This window comes from Ornithodoros turicata, chromosome 9 (assembly GCF_037126465.1).
Source record: "Ornithodoros turicata isolate Travis chromosome 9, ASM3712646v1, whole genome shotgun sequence".
In the NCBI taxonomy this organism is placed as follows: domain Eukaryota; kingdom Metazoa; phylum Arthropoda; class Arachnida; order Ixodida; family Argasidae; genus Ornithodoros; species Ornithodoros turicata.
The window spans coordinates 34,549,268-34,565,912 of NC_088209.1; the positions used below are offsets into that span (position 1 = coordinate 34,549,268).

The following is a 16,645-nucleotide window of genomic DNA, read 5'->3' on the forward strand; positions in this document are numbered from 1 at the left end:
TGTACGTGGACTTCTGAGAAGTACAGGCGTATTAAAAAATAATGCAAATATAAGTGCTTTTTAGAGCATGCCACAGATGCCACAAAGACATTTGAGTCAGTAATGTAATGTTTACTTCATTCACATTTGAGACACCAAAGCAACGAACTTTCAGCAGGGTTTAACAGTTTTTGATTTCATACAAAGTCGTGATAACAGTCCAGCCATCTGCAGAAGGGACTGCACACCCTGAAGGATCCGCATCTGCGTGTAACCAATTTCCTTGATGAATTCCAGCTTGAGATACTCTGGAATAGAATGGGTCTTGCATACTCTGAAGACGTTGCTGATAATATCTTCCGACGCATAACCAAGCTTCCACAAGTGAAGCATAATCTTATAGGCCTTATCAAGTTCTCCATCAGCACAATGCTGGATCATATCTTTGATAAGCAAAGGGTGAGGTTCGTCGCACACTTTGAAAACGTTATCGCTATTGACGTGACCGAACCCGACGAAAGTGGACTGCAAGTTGTTGATGGCTTGTCTCATGTCCCCTTGGGCTGTGAAGACGAGCGCTTCTAATCCTCCTTCTGCGTGGCTCACGTCTTCTTTCTTGCAGATGTCAATCAATTTTGTGAGGACTTGCGCGTCCGAAAGCTTGCTGAATCGCACGACGGCGCAGCGCGATTGGATCGGTTCAATTATTTTGTCGGAAGTGTTACAAGCAAGTGCAAACCTTGTTGTTTTGGAGTATATTTCCATAGTACGTCGCAGTGCCTGCTGCGCGCCTTCTGTCATACTGTCTGCTTCGTCCAGTATGATTATTTTGTGTTTTCCTGGCGGCAGTGTCACCTTTTTTTGGGCAAACATCTTGATTTTGTTGCGAACGACGTCGATACCACGATCGTTTGAGGCATTCAGCTCGAGCACGGCTTCACGGAACGATGGACCCAGTAGTATCCGTGCCAAGCACAGTATGGTTGTAGTCTTGCCCACCCCAGGAGGACCAGAAAGTATAACGTTCGGCATGTTTCCTTCGCGGGAGAAAACTTCAAGGCGGGCGATGGTTTCCTCATTGCCGACAATGTCATTGAATAACACGGGACGGTATTTCTCCACCCACGGCACGCAGTCTTTTGTCCCGTGCTGAGGGTCAACTTCCATCAGTTCTGTCATATTTGCACGAACTAATTGTCAAGGAACAAGCGGAGAATAACGAATACACGGTAGACAGTTGGAATAGCTGAAACACGACGAAAACAACAGAAACCCCGCCAGAAAAAAAGCTTCGTCTCGTAGTGGCTAATCAAAGTCGAAAATATCCAAATGAATCCGTAAACAAAAGAGGCGTGGTGGTAACGAGAATAGGTTTACATTACAAAATTACAAATGATGCAACTGGATACAAGATACAACCATGGATACAACGCTTACTTGGCTTACTTCAGCTGTTTATCTTTCTAATTTTTGATAATATTAGACAGCGTGCATTTCACGTGGGTAAAATAAAATTCAACGTGTTTGCTTTTTTTTTTTTTTTTGTTACCTCTGTAATCTCGCTCACAGCAAATAAAACGCGACCAGCGCATCGAGTAGTGAGCCGGGAAAATGGCGTCCGCATCGTCGGGCCCAGATTGGTTCCCGTACACAATTTCTCTCTTGACTTCTACTCAGTGCACTCCCACAAAGTCAGACTTACAACTTCTAGTAAAGGCCGTCATTCAAAGGTAGGCACAAGTTAATATACTGTGTTGAGGTGTTTGATACAAGCAAGGTGCGTCAGGAAGCGGACTCAGGTGATGCAGCAACTTCAGTGAGGCTCTTCGATGAGCGCAACCCAACAGGGAGTATGAACTTCGAATAGGCTACATTTAGTAACAACTGACGTTCCCGTAATCTGAGACGAAGCACTGGTGCGACGCGTGGAATTCAGGCAGTGTCTCTGTCGGACAAAGACAACGAACACCACAAAGTAAATGTTAAAAAAATGACAACCACTGACTCGTCATTATAACATAGCTTGATATTAGCGCACGGAAATTAGCTGTGGTGAAAAACAGTAAGATAGCAATAACCATAGTGATAGATTTCACGCTCAGCAGATTGCGTCACCGTGTATTTTTAGGTGCAGGTCGGCGCGTTTCAAATCAGCTGCAAAACTTTGTAAGGGTGTGTGCTGGTTTCGTGTGCTTCTAAGAAGTGTTTTCTTTTATCTTATTGTAAATATTTTTGTCCCCCCATACACACAGCCTATGTGTACACACACTTTACTATTATGCCTCTTCGATGTAGGTATATCTTAACTCTTTATCTCATAAAATCAACAACTTGAAATGGAAACTATGCATGAATGAGGAAAGTTGTGAATAATAAATAACTGGACTGGTGCTTGACTCAAGCACAACATGTCTTCTTAACCAGAACGTCTCCAAGTTTTTTTTTCTTTTTTCTTAAGCAGAGTCAAATTGAGCTCTCCCTGAATAAATATTACTTTTAGGGCACCCAACAGTGCTCCATTTGATCACTAGTGACACTCCTGACCCCTCTTTTCAGTGAAAATGTACTGGCTTCTGATGACGAAGAGTACCAGGAATTTTGCATCAGTTTTGCTGGCCTCAGCGCTCACATCATCAGTTCCAATGCTGCTTCTTGTGAGTCCTGCGCATTGTAGATTTTCAGCATTATTTGGCTTCCTCCTGTTGACTGCGGAATGACATTATAAGCTGTCTCTTACTTGTAACCGCCAAGTGACTGGGGCTACAGGAACTAAGGCATGCAGAGGTGGGACTTTAACAGAAAAAAACCTGGGTGCCCAATGTCAATGTGCATGATGCACATTGACATAGTGATCTGACATGCCAGTGAATCAATGTCACAGTGTCATTAAATCTGATCTCCCAAAATGCTGTCTGATTCCTTCTTGTGGCTGCTTGAGGGTCATTGTAAAATAAATAATAAATTAAATAAATTTTCAACAAGTGAAATGCTCATTCTCTATTGCCCGTCGGTGTGTGTTTCATTACATCATGTTCCAAGAGTTTTTATCGATTGCAAATTACTCAAAAAGCTCTCGCTGTCCATGCACACACTGTTCACGACGACTGCTACAGTAGTGTCACAAAGACTTGAGTTGTGCTAGCCCACTGTGCGAGTTGTGCAAGCCCAAGCTGTGACGAAACTAATAACTTTCATCACTCCGACAAAATTTTTTACGAATCATGAGTGTTGTGAAAATGGAGATATAGAATTGAAGGACCCTCGGTAAATGTTGTCAAAGCACTCACCAGGATCTCCAGGACAAAGCATGCAAAGTAGCTTCTGATAGAAACTGTCAAACCGTGATACAGATAAAGAACATGTCAACTACGCTACAGTAATGTTTTTTGGACGTACGTGTCGTACAGCTACTGTGATGATATCAGCATTCTGAAAATGACCATGCAGTAAAAATAATTAGAATGTGTATAATAGAAAGTGAGAAAACTGGGCTTGCAAAAGCTAACATTGTCTGGCTGCAGAATTTGACATGAGACCAAGTATTATCACCTTCATTCCTGTGACTTGGTATAAAAGTACCTTTTTGTACCATCAAATCGGTTTCAAAACTGAAGTAAAGTTTTCTTCGTACGTATTATCGATACATAGCTGTGAAAATTTCGCTCGCAACGAAGAGTAATTTTGGAGAAATTTGTCAATCGCATCTACTTTTGTTGTTGTTGTTGTTGGCATGGCTGAGCGGGTTAAGGCGTCTCGCTCGTTGGTGGTAGCCAAGGTCGTGCTGAAGACTGGGAGGGTGGTGGATTCGAATCCCACAACCGACTGCGCCGTCTGACGTTTTCCCTGGGTTTTCCGAAGACTTTCTAATGTCGGCACAGTTCCCCCTGAAGTCGACCCAGGACGCGTACTAGCTCCCCCGTCCCTCCACTCCTTCATTGCTGTCCTCTCTCCATCTGTCCACATCTGCATGCCACCCATAGCCACAGTTCCTTCGCGGCACTAACGCGGAATAAATAAAAAAACTACTTTTTGTTGAAGTGGGAGGATGTATCCCCTGCTCCCATGCAATATAAAGTAAAATAATATGTTTAATATTTGCAAATTTCAGTCTCAAGAAGTCAGATAGCAAGTACAGCACAAGCATGCAGAATCCTACTGCGGTTCTTCCTTCGCCTGCTGAAAACTTTCAGCAACGCCTGTCCCCTTCAGGTAGTTGTTCTTCCTCGGGGACTCTGCTGTTAGGTTTCACACACAAGGGGATATTCCTCCTGTATGGAATATGCAAATGAGGTATGACAGTATGTTTTCATCTTCAGGACTTGATAATGGCCCTGATTGGAAACCTTTGCATGGCCAATGCTGGCACACCGTCCAAAGTGGACTTGGGTGCCCTCACGAACGTGTTGAAACCAGCTAAGGTACCCCCAGGTCTGCTTCCCAAGTTGGAAGCTGCAGGTAAGCGGCTAGCTGCTTTGACTGTGGAAGGTTTTGTGGTATTTATGCCTAGATGGGAGACCCCCACTGCAATTCCTATCCTTTGTTTCTTGAGACCGAGTATTACACATGTTGTGTGAATATTGCACCTTTAGTGCAATGTGCTTTAGTGCACCTAAAGGTGTTCTTCAGGATGTGCCATGTGGATAACTCTAAACTCGATACTTTATAACTCAAGTATAGACAGATCTGATAAGTATGGTTGGATTGATGATTTATGTAGTGATGCATGTAATGACTTTGGGTCTTGTCGGATGGGAGGACAGGTGCCTCCTGTGATTCTCGCAAAAATTGCAGTGGGAATTATATCACTTTGAAGTTACGGTGAAGCAACATTGATGTGGGTATTCTGTAGACCTCATGCAAGTCCGATACAGTGGAAACTGAATTGTCAAGTCTTATTATGTATACATGGCACGTTCTTGTGTGGGGGACGTTCACAAATTGGCATTGTTTGCTCTTAGTATCATCGTCAACGATTATAACATAATCTGAAGTTCCAAAACTATGTCTTCCGTTTACTACGTGAACAATTTTACATGTATGTCTTGGAACATAACTCTTCAAAGACACCATTTGTTTCTAGAAATGTATTGCGACCAAGTGTCTCTCGGTGCATGAGCAAATAAAGACTCACTGGCAATATTGGCCATCTAAATATGTCCATCATTATGTGATTCATATTAGAGCACAAAGAAGATGGCAAAGGGATGAGTCACCTGCGTTTGGACCCCAGCGCGGTCATCCTAGAGCAACTGATGACGTCACTTCTCGAAGCTCCCCCGCAGCTGAAGCAGGATGCTGGGGCGGAGTCCATGGACCTGGGTGCCAACCTCAGTTCTAGCCACATCATAGATCCAGGCATGGAGGCTAAAGTGAGTCTCAGTTTTAAGCCAAACCAAGCCAATGCCAAGCAATAATGGATGCACTGAAGGGGCTCTCCTGTCGGCAATCTTCTGCTCATGTATGTTGTCCCTACATTTTTTTTGTAGAACTTTCTTCTGGCAAAGAACCTGTCAAGCCTACAGCAGGAGCACGGAGGAGATGTTCTGCTGGACATGTGCCTCGCCCTCCCTTCTCTCGTCCAGTTTACAGACAACATGGAAGATGTCCTAGCCAGTGGCGGTGGCATCGTGCCAGACTGCTTGGCCAGCAGTCTTGTCCTAAGTGGATCGTGAGTAGTCATTCGTTACTGAGGCGGGGCGTAAATTTCAAAATGAATTAGAGGAGACTTTGTTCGCTGTATGCCCACATGCCCCCCCTTCCCCCCTTTTTTTTGTTACACCAGCTGGACACCCATCGGGGGTATCCGACAACATAGCCTGGAACTGCTGCATTGATTTGCGTTACATATCAAACCGTGATGTGGTGTGCACACGTTGTAGGAAATGAATTTGCCTGTGAAAATTATATGTAGCATCATTTAACCAGAATTTTGATAATACAGTGCAATCCTGTCAATTGAGACTTGAAGGGGACCGAAGGTTGCTTCTAATAAAGCAGGGCACGATCTAAAGGGAGCTGCTCCGAATGAGGGCTTCATGCATTGACAGCATTGATAGGATATCCAAATTCTGCAGGGAACAAACAGTGGCTACCATATATATCGGATAGTGTTGCTCGTAGCAATGTCTCGCGACTTAAATTTGCCGTAACAAATACATTCCAGTATTTAGTATTTCATAAGTCTTACTACATGAGATGACCTGGTATAAGACAGAACATATGGCTCTTCTAAGCATTTTGTGGCAGGATGTGAAACATCAGTCATAATATTACTTTAATCGAGGCATGCCCCCCAAGTAAATGGCAGGTCCCACTCACGTTTGTCCGTAACTCTGCGCTGAGTGCCTCAAAATGTCTCTTACAGGAACAAGACATTGCTGGGAGACATATCGTTGGTGTGCAAGGCCCTGAGCCTCCCAGTCCTCGAGCCCCTCAATGAGTCCCGCGTGCGACGTCTGGTAACACTGGCACTGGGCTGCGTACACATGTCAGTGGCTGTAGCGGCTGCGGCTAGCTTCTTGGGTGTCTCCGGGCAGCCCCCAAACAAAGGGGGTGTCCTCATACCTTACAGGGAGGACGAGGGTGACGTGTCGACTGTTCGCATTGTCGAAGCCTGTGTAAGAATATTCTTTCAGATGCACAATTAAACGAGCTAAGAATGTGGGCACAAGGTCACACATTCAACCGTAGCATGGTTACAACTGAGATGAAACACAAAGACAACAGCAGGCAGGACGAAATCCTGTTGTTGAGATCATGATCATGTTGTTCACGCTGATCTTGAGATGATGTTATTGACATACTGTTAGATCTTAACCAACTTGCCCGGTATGCTGTGCTAATAAAAAAACTTGTTGATTTACAGCTTGACATTTACAACTCCATTGCTGCTACACTCCGTTCCTCTTCGAGAGCTGGCGGTCATGTAAGCAGACAACCTACACACATTTCACGTTCATCTTGTTGGTGGTCCGCTCACGGTACGTTTCTCCGCATGTAGGTCGTACAAAATCTACATCTTCTGTCATCGTGGCTACTGCTTCGTGGCCTACAGGGTGTCCTTAATGCAACCAGCTTTATGGAGAGGCCCTGCAGAGAAGGTGGAATGCCCAGGAGCCGAACCACACCTGATCACACCCCAACAAGGGCAAGGGATCAGTCTGCTAATATCAAGCAAAGTTTTGCCAAAATGTAAGCTCCATTTCGACATGAAATGTTGCCTGTTCTTTGTTCAGTCATTGTTTGCTTTTTTGGGATTACGATCAATCATGATCATATCATCTTGATTCGGCTGTATTGATGTCGAATTTGTTGATATGCTGATGTTGCAGTGAAAAATATCTTCAAAACAGAATTGAAAGTGAATTCACCCGAGAAAGGGGCAATTCTTTTGCGAAATGGAAAATGAACCACAAAGAAACTAGATGTGCCACAGGGTGCTGTCTGGTCTGATATACAATGATGACCTCAGCAGAATAATGATGACAATGAAGTGCTATGGATATTTACCAGTGGAATGGCCATGAAAATAGGGCACATATGCCATATCTGTGACATGATGACATGACAGGTTGTCCACAGTGATTCCATTTCAAAAAGTGTCAGCTACTAGAGATGTAATAATAGCTCACAAATCTACCTACAGTCATATTGTGTGAGAAGTTATGAAAGGATGTAAAAGTATCTCAATGTTGTTCATATGAACTGAACAATATTGCTCCCCCCCAAAAAAGTCAGCTTTTACATTGGATTTCCTCCTCTCCGCTCCCCCCACTACACGCTCTGACAAATTTCTATATTAATTCCTCTTTATATGCCAGTACATGGGGCATTGTTGTTGTTTGACATTTTCTCTGCACATACTGCCAAAAATGTCCTATCCATGCTAGCCATCCTATATTGTACGTCTTGTTTTCTCCATCTCTCACTCTGTTTCCTCTTAATTTTTTCTGTATCCTTACCGTGTGCCCACCTCCGTTATGTAATGCCCTCGGGCTTTTAACGTATTAACAATAAATAAATAAATAAAATGACACTCACGCGTGTTATAGGGGTTACCAGATTGTTTGTACTGATGATGCTCTTCGTTGTGCAGCCAGTATTTATTATTCATTATTTAATCTGTAATAATTGCAGACAACAGGGTTTTGGTGTTCTGCCTGTAGCGCTGGCCAATCATGTGCTGTCGCTACTTACCATACTGTTTGGAGAACTGCGTGTTGAACCGGGACTGGTGCAGGCCGAAAAGGATGACAGTGGCACTGCCGCAGCGGAACAGTGTGTGGAATTTCTGCGTAACGTCACCTCTTCGTATCCAGCTTCGAAGCGAATTTCTACGTTGGTGGGGCTCAACTTGACCACATTGCTTTTTGACCTTATTTCGGTACTATACAGGAAGGTAAGCTAACATCTGCATTTGTTTCTCAAACTTCTGCCACGCCTGCCAAGTTCCTTCCATTTCATGAGGATTTCTTTCTGTCCAGTCTTATAAAGCCTCATAAAACTCATTTTTACCCCCAGTTAGCACCTGCATCACATACGGTGAACCTCGATAGTGGTAAACCCGAAAGCAAACTTGCAAAAGTGTAGATTCAGCCACCAGTACAGAGACTGGTTAGTGCAAAGCACTTTGCATTCAGTCGCTCATCATCTTGTGTCCATCTGAAATGCAAGAACTGATTTTTGTCTGCTAGTATTAAAAAAAAAGAAAAAAAAACACAGTAAGCCCCAAAACATTAGGGTCTCCCTTCACTGGTTCTAGGCACAACCATTTGCAGTAGGCATCCATTTTCCATCCTGACCACAAGAATTATAAACGGTAACTTTGCAGAAATTACATGGAGCACAATATTCTTTTTACATCTAGTTGGCACAATGCCAGTGATGATAATTGCTTCGTTTGGTGCATTATTGCAACAGAACCCGCATCTTGCGCCCGTATAGTATTCAGTGATGGCCACTAACTACTTCTACAGTAGTTTAACTATAACTACTAACTACTTTGTGATTGAGTAGTTTAACTAGTAGTTCAACTACTTTTCAGGGAAGTAGTTAAAACTACTTTTTAACTACTGCAATGTAGTTTAACTACATCTATAACTACTTAACGTTGTCCACCAACACCAATCCCTTGCAGTGTTCTTGGACACCTAAATATGAATCACATGCAATAATAAACTTTGGCTCAAGCCATTGCTACGATCGTCAAATACAAAGCTTGCGGTGGGATTCTTTCTGTGCCTACGCGATAAACTAAGTTGCAGAACTATTTCACAGCATATGAGGCTTCACTAGACAAGCATTAAAAGTAGAGTTGTGCGAATATTCGAAATTTCGAATACGAATAGAATATTTGCGATATTCTATTCATATTCGTATTCGAAAATTTGATATTCGAAGTTTTCGAATATTCGTAAAAGTCTGAATATTCGATTTTTTTTTTTTCGCATATCACAGCAGCTTATTCCGAAGCTGTTGCGGGCTGCCCACTGGAATTTGTACGTTGCGGCGACGAACATGCATAGTAGAACAGCTGCAAAGCGACGCGCTGAGCTTCCGCGCTCGTTTACGAATGCGTCGCTATACGTTCGGTAACCGAAACCGAAACTAGTACGCAGCTGTGTGCGGACGCCATTTTAGAGTCCGCCCCACCGAAACCCGAGACCGCGGTACGCATAGGCGGAGAGTTTTCAATCTGCCAGAGGGGACCGGGGCACAAAGCCCCCCCCCCCCCCCCCCCCCCCTTTTACAGAGAGGTCGGGCAAGGTATCAGGAAATCCGTGTTGTGACGTTATGAGACGAACTTTTGCAGGATGTTCATCATCAATCGCGTGCAACACGCGATCGATTCTTAGGATATCCCTCGAAACTTTCGTCTTGAGTGTCAGCTGGGTAGACTTCCCGGAGGGGGCCTGGCCCCTCCTAGGAAAAGTTCCGGGGGGATCAGGCCCCCAAGCCCCCCGCAGCCGGCGCCTATGGCGGTACGTTTCATACATCGTCAGCACTGTTGCGGCTTTAGTGGATTGCTAGCGAACTCTGAACATTCGTATGAGGCCTACAGTTCGGTGAAATTACTGTTATTAAATACCGAAATTGTGTTGACGTTGGGCTGAACACCGCTGTTCAGCGTCCCATTGCATGCACAGCCAAAATTTGCGTCTCGAATACGTCTTTTTCGGTTTCGATTTGTGGTTGTCAGCGACATATGATAGAATCATGGTCGCGTGCGATGATGGCGATAATCGAGGAGTGGGACGTGTTGATATTTCGACATAGTTTCTCCAACTCCGGCGCTCTGCGACCGTATGAAAGCGCCAACTAGGACGACATGCAGTAACGCTGCAGTCATTTGAAACTGCGCTAACTGTTGTTACAGATGATAGCAAGACGCATATATAGCCTTAACCCGACTCGACCTTCATGAAGCGATTTTGCTCGCGACTCACGCGCGTCGCCGTCGGCGCGACAAAGTTTGAGGGGCGCGCGCAGATTTCCGCCGTGAAATGGAAGGAGCGCTGAACACGAACGTCGCGGAAACAATCACACGTAATACAGCCATACAATATCGTCGAGGATTGCAGTTTTACTGCGCTATAATGCATGAGGCCATTCCAAACTATGCATTACCGTCAGTAACGATGGTCTCACGCGTGACGTCACGCGTGAGAGCAGTGAAACCCGCCTTTACGCCATTAGTTTCCCGCCTTCACGACAAATGCGGAAGGCATTGTCAATGCAAGAAGAGACCACTTGCCACCATCATTTTCCTTCTGAGGTGCTCATCACTAAATCATCCCACTCTGAACATGTCATTGCTCTTTACTTCCATTCTGTCTGTTTCACCAGCAATTTACAATGCCAACACAGGTGTTCTCTGTTCATGAAAGATTTTTGAAATGAAAGTTTTTTCTTGCGGTTTTCAGCTTGCCTCATGAGAACAGCACACTGTTTCACTGTAAAAATAATTTTACCGTACATGTGCATATAAGCATGTATGCCCTAGGCGAAGCCAACACATTAATACATATTCCTCATTAGCACTTTTTTCTAAGGATCAGCAGAACACAACTGTGACGATGCTTGTTTTCGGAGCTTAATTAACTTAATTAAATCTTAGAAGCTGTTATCCTATGACGTGATATTCGAAATTCGATTCGATATTCGAAGGACAATTTTGTAGATATTCGTATTCGATTCGTATTCGAAATTTTCAATATTAGCACACCTCTAATTAAAAGTGAAGATTTAGTACACATGCACGACACAATTGCTCTGCACCTCCGTTCTCATCAAATAAGTAGCTCAAGGCAAAAGCCGGAAGCACAATCGTGCCGTAAAGCTTGCGGCAAAATCGGAAGTAGTTGGCGCCTTCAGTAACCTAACTACTGTAGTTAACTACTTAAAATAGTAGTTGAACTAGTAGTTGCCACTACATTTCTGCAAGTAGTTGATAACTACTTTTTAACTACAATCAGGTAGTTTAACTAGTAGTTTAACTACATGTAGTTAACTACTGGCCATCACTGATAGTATTACATAATGTGCAGGAAAGACGAGATGTGACGGCATGTGTGCAGGTTAAGCCATTACGTCATCGAACACATTTTTGTGTGACTTTTTGTATGGCACTTTTCCCATGCGAGTCCATCAGCAGTCGTTGAGAAAAACTGATTTATTGAGCAGGTGTCTGCTTAGTACAGCAAAAGAACGACAACGGGGGCTGTTTGGTGGTACATTTTAAACGCGATAAAACCTTCGTGCTTCGTGTGTGTTTCGTCTTTCGTGTCCCCTGCACTGGGGTTTCATCGCTTTTAGAATTTACTCGTAACATACGTAACATGGCGCTGTGATGTCATTTAGTCCAGCATCATTCATTGCAACATGCTTGTCATTAGAATGAATGGGACTTGTACTTATGGGCTCGGACACCTTGCAGGCTGGAATGTTGAAACGCATACAAAAGCATCCTGCAGATGGAGACAACTTCAGCACGTCGGACTCAAACACTTACTACGAAGAAGACTTCAGCACGTCCGACGACAGCAGTGCTGATGAAGGTACCTCTCATGTTCATAGTCCCGTTTTAGGGATTTAGGGATTATTAGGGATTAAAAAATGGGAAGGCTCGTTGTTCTTCTCAGACGACGACAGCGAGCCCATACTCGGCCACTGGTTTGAGGAGACGCTGGCGCCTCGGGAACAGGCACCGGCCCCGAGTGGTACGCAGCAACAGGGAGCAGACGTGAACGAGGGCGGAGCAGACGGCAAGGGAAGCTTCCGCTGTTTATTGCCCGAAGGAAAAGCGGTGATGATCCCGGAGAAAGGAGAACCACATGGGGTGAGTTTTGGACAGTGGGGCTGGGGAGAGGAGTTCGTAATGTGCACGCACTCCGAATGAAACAGTTTGATGATTCAATTACATGTATTTTTAGTTACATTTTGATTACTTTGGAATACAGTAACTACAGGTTTTCCCGGCGATTTTAATCCAAGTGCCAGCTAAATTAATCCATGCCCCATAAAGTTTGCATGGCACATGGATTAATCTAGCTGGCCCTTGGATTAAAATCGGCGGGAAAACCTGTGGAATAGTGTGTTTGTGTGTAATTTTGGTTTCGCAGTTCTTAAGGAAATAGCTGTAAGACGGACAACAACAAATTTGCAAATGGTAGTTCCCAGTAGACATTATTAGCAAAAATTCTGACCTCCTTTGACATGATGTTGCAGTTGGACAAGCTTAAGGAGTGCCAGGATGGACTGGCCATGAAATACACCATTTTTTTACACAACTACTTTAGGCTCAAGGCTGAAACTGGGTGCTTTTGTTTCATCCTTCACTATGACTTATACGTAGGGCCTGACTTTTTAGGGTTAAACCCGTATCCGCCCGATATTTACCCCCCGAACGAAATCTGTAAAATTTGGGTTTAACCCGAATCTACCCGAAAACATCCGGGTCGCGCGGCACACTCATAAGCGTGCATTAAAATAAAGTTTGATAACATTGCTAAACATTAGTTCCATGTTAAGACAAATTTTTAATCAACAAAAAAATCACTCGAATACACCCGAATTCCTGACGACAGAATATGCCGTTAACGGGATTTAACCCGAATACACCCGAATTTTCAAATGAAAAATATCACCCGATATTTACCCCCCGAATTTGGCCAAAAATAAAACCCGAAAAAGTCAGGCCCTACTTATACGTTACGTGCACATATATTTCTTATATTTCTTAAAATTATAACGTAGGTGCCATGGCTTCTTCCTTGTTCGAATTTTGGTAGGATTACTGTGGTGTGTAGTTAACTTAGTTTTTGGGATGACTCTATTGACACCATCGAGCCAAGCACTATTCCAATGTATTCCAATGTCCAATATCTTTTACCATTTCTTAAGGGAAGAGCTAGAGTTTCAAGAAATTGTTTCAGGACTGTGTATTGCTATAGTGCCATCAGTGTAATTGAAATGGGAACATACCACTGAAAACAGGAGTACAAAACCTGTTGTTTTAGAAGCTAACTTTAGGTCCCTGTTTGTAACTTCTTTCAGTACATTGCACTGGCAACAAAGGTGCTAAGTTTCATCAACGCTTACCTGGTAAATTTTGAAAGTGCACAGCCGTATTTCAAGTAAGTTCGAAGCACCTTTTTTTTTAATGTGTGTGTACATAGTACTCACAAAAATCTGGCATATATATTTGAGCAAATGAAACTTACCCCACTCTTTGACTGCCTCTACTTTCTTCAAGGTCAAGCATTAGCATGCCCCAAATGGTCATCTTGGCTGGTGTCATCAAGGACTTAGACCGTGAAACATGCAGGAGTGAAGCAGGTAGATCAGTTGCTTTTCCGTTCTGTTGTCTAGTGTAAAAGCAAAGACTAACACGACGCTCACTAATGCGCATCTTTCAGGCACCATTAGCATACTGTTCGGGGCAACACTGGGTCAGCTCTACGAGGACTTCTCCAAAGCCCTGGCTCGCTTTGTGCATAACATATTAGCTACTGGTCTGCTTAACGAAACCTATCAGGTAGGGATGCTCTTTTATGCTTTTTTAGTTATTGTTTTGTACCATTGGGTTGTGTGCAAGTGTGTTTTGTATAGTGTTCAGTTAAGTTTTCAACCAGTACGATATTCATAAGGTAATGCTTAATAATCCTTTTTAAGGATGGCCTGTTAACGCACCTGAACGTTAACCCCTGGATTCAAAAAGAGTGGCCTCTGCAGATTTACAGGCGTACCCTGTCTATCTTAGCGCAGGTAAATGATAAGTGTTTGCTGCTTCCTCCAAGCGTGCACAGGATCATATTGATTAATTAATGACCGGACATCCAACTACTGCGCTTTATGCTTTTTTTGCCTAGGTGCTTCTGTTGCGACAGCAAAAGGAGAGGGACGAGATAAGGGGGGAGCACGAAGGGCCCTGTGTCCTGATCTTTCGGCTCCTGCTCGGCACTATGGAAAAGGCTATCCTGTCGGTGCATGCGGACGATGTGGAAGGTGATGTTGTAACGTTGTTGTCTAACGATGTTGTAACGTTGTTGTCTAACGATGTTGTAATGCTGTTGTCTAACGATGTTGTAACGTTGTTGCGTCTCATTGACACGTTCACTGACTGTCTTGCAGATCTGAATGTGGAGCACGTGCAGTTGCTGCTGTTTCTGTTTTACAGCCTGCCCTTGATGCAGAAGAAAGCGGTTCTTCTCAACATAGCCAAGACCATTGTGGCTGTGGCGCCATCTGCGCAGGAGTAAGTCATCGTTCTGCTGTTTTCGCTTTGACAGTGCTGCGGCATGGCTTTACTTGGCGTCTGCTTTTCATTAAATTGTGCTGGAATCGCGCTTTTTCTCGCTCCGCAATATGCTGGACGCATGTGGGTGCTCCCAGGTGTGTCAATTTCGCAAACAAAGTATAGCATGGACAATATTGAAACTGCGTCATTTTGTAATTTGGTGTAACTTGGCTGGATTGTAAAATGGCAACCATGCTTTTGTTGGTAGTGCCCGTACTTGGAGATATTTCCCACAGCTTGTTTTCCCTGTTAGATCTGGATGTGAGCCCTTGGAAAATTTAAGTTCCAGTTTACCATAGTTTACCATTTACCATCCAGTTTACCAGTTCCAGTCTTTCGTACCATAGAGACAAATACAAAGGCGTTCATTTTGCTCGGATGCTGTATTTTCTTTCATTACTGGGACTTCAAATATATATATATTTTTTTATATGTGAGCTCTCCAGTTTTATTTATTGCAAAATACTCAATCTTTTGTCCCACAGACCCCTGAAGGACATCCATATTGTGTACATAGCAAGGATGCTTCACATGTTTGAGTACATAATAAAAAATCTTTACGAGGCTCCTGCTGCACTGGTGGAGCAGGTGAGTCACTTTAACAGTTCTAGGAATTGCAGACAGTGTCTGAGAATACTGTGGAAGTAATTGTTTAGACTTTGAAATGATTTATAGGAAATACACATATATTACATTGGCTTGTAGTGAAATATTACTGTGAGTGAGACGTAATAGCTCTCGCAACTCTCTCTCTCTCTCTGTTCATTGGTTGGGCTTCCTTGATTCAGGTACAAGTGAACCTTTTCACCGTTCATGGCGCTGCATCGTCAAACAACTTGGACAATGAGAACTCGAAGCAGCATGGCAAGCTGTTTGTTCCCTGCAAGGAGGTTGAGGAGAACTTCACAAAAAATTTCATGAGTGACATGTCACAAGGTATGTTGGCTGCCCATGCTTGAGTAGAGTCGGATGTTTAAATTGGGGATCATAAAAAGGATGCTGGTTCATGCAGATCCACCGAGAGCTTCACGACACAATCCCCCCCCCCCCCCCCCCCCTTCACGTGCATTCCACAATCAAATGTAGTCATGATGACGTGTTTGTCCTGGGGATAGCCCTGCAATGCTCCCTGTATAAAGTATTTGGAATTTCAGAAGATGCTCTGTCGAGTTACGGATGTGAAGGATAACTAGGACTTTTCACGCAATATTGTTTACAGGCGCTCAAATGAAGCCACGATTTTACTACTTGATGACCGTCGAAAGCGGCACACAGGATGTCCCGAAGCTGGATGGATTTGTAAGTGCTGGCAAAGCTACAACGTGTCGGGCCTAGAAATTCCTTTACTTTCGCCCATTTCAGGCATGCAGTTTTATGTTGGCCACACCGGACACGTTAAGCTACTCGGAATTGTATTCAGCTGTACTATCTCTCCTGTGGATCGGAGCACAGTGTGATGCCGTTGGACGGACAGTGGAAGGCGGAAAGCTGTCATACTTGGTAAAAGATGTTCTTCTTGTAGAACCTCTATATCTATAGAACCTCTATAGTGAAGTTGGTCAGACTGCCAAAAAGCTTCGCTATCACTAGTCTGTTGTTGGAGTTTAAAAACAAGGGGTTTCGTGTTTACTTTACTACATCTATATCTTTGCTAGATGTAGGTTCACTATGTGTAGTCAATGACAACATAAATCATACACTTGACCCCGCCCCCACACAAGAATCGCTCCGTGCGCGCAAATGTAGTGCGGCGCGGCCAAGTTGGGACTGGGGGAGAGAGAGAGAGCCGGCGCTACATCGCGAAGCGGGGGCATCGTGCAAAGGCTGGTAGCCAATCGCAGGAGCCTTCCACGGATGAGTGGGCGGTCC

At 43.9% G+C, this 16,645-nt stretch overlaps 2 protein-coding genes across 2 annotated transcripts in view; one reads left to right on the plus strand and one right to left on the minus strand.

Annotated features, from left to right (window-relative positions):
- Positions 1–96: 96 nt before the first annotated feature.
- On the minus strand, positions 97–1,371 carry LOC135368726 (replication factor C subunit 2-like). Its single transcript, XM_064602196.1, has one exon. The coding sequence runs from the start codon at positions 1,156–1,158 to the stop codon at positions 151–153; it is 1,008 nt and encodes a 335-aa protein (XP_064458266.1). The 5' UTR covers positions 1,159–1,371; the 3' UTR covers positions 97–150.
- Positions 1,372–1,538: 167 nt separating this feature from the next.
- LOC135368723 (E3 ubiquitin-protein ligase UBR4-like) overlaps positions 1,539–16,645 on the plus strand; it is a 62,559-nt gene continuing 47,452 nt past the window's right edge. Inside the window, exons 1-22 of the mRNA XM_064602190.1 lie at positions 1,539–1,709; positions 2,536–2,633; positions 4,088–4,188; positions 4,296–4,434; positions 5,161–5,348; positions 5,466–5,647; positions 6,344–6,596; positions 6,845–6,904; positions 6,980–7,170; positions 8,116–8,377; positions 11,915–12,035; positions 12,102–12,316; positions 13,534–13,613; positions 13,733–13,815; positions 13,896–14,014; positions 14,152–14,244; positions 14,349–14,484; positions 14,611–14,734; positions 15,262–15,364; positions 15,565–15,712; positions 15,996–16,075; positions 16,139–16,276. Coding sequence (XP_064458260.1) covers positions 1,591–1,709; positions 2,536–2,633; positions 4,088–4,188; positions 4,296–4,434; positions 5,161–5,348; positions 5,466–5,647; positions 6,344–6,596; positions 6,845–6,904; positions 6,980–7,170; positions 8,116–8,377; positions 11,915–12,035; positions 12,102–12,316; positions 13,534–13,613; positions 13,733–13,815; positions 13,896–14,014; positions 14,152–14,244; positions 14,349–14,484; positions 14,611–14,734; positions 15,262–15,364; positions 15,565–15,712; positions 15,996–16,075; positions 16,139–16,276 — 3,033 coding nt within the window. The 5' untranslated portion in view covers positions 1,539–1,590. The remainder of the gene's footprint in view (positions 1,710–2,535; positions 2,634–4,087; positions 4,189–4,295; positions 4,435–5,160; positions 5,349–5,465; positions 5,648–6,343; positions 6,597–6,844; positions 6,905–6,979; positions 7,171–8,115; positions 8,378–11,914; positions 12,036–12,101; positions 12,317–13,533; positions 13,614–13,732; positions 13,816–13,895; positions 14,015–14,151; positions 14,245–14,348; positions 14,485–14,610; positions 14,735–15,261; positions 15,365–15,564; positions 15,713–15,995; positions 16,076–16,138; positions 16,277–16,645) is intronic.

What these genes read in the sequence shown, in the direction of transcription:
- LOC135368726 (XM_064602196.1), bottom strand. Translation starts at nt 1,158, where the DNA reads ATGACAGAACTGATGGAAGTTGACCCTCAGCACGGGACAAAAGACTGC.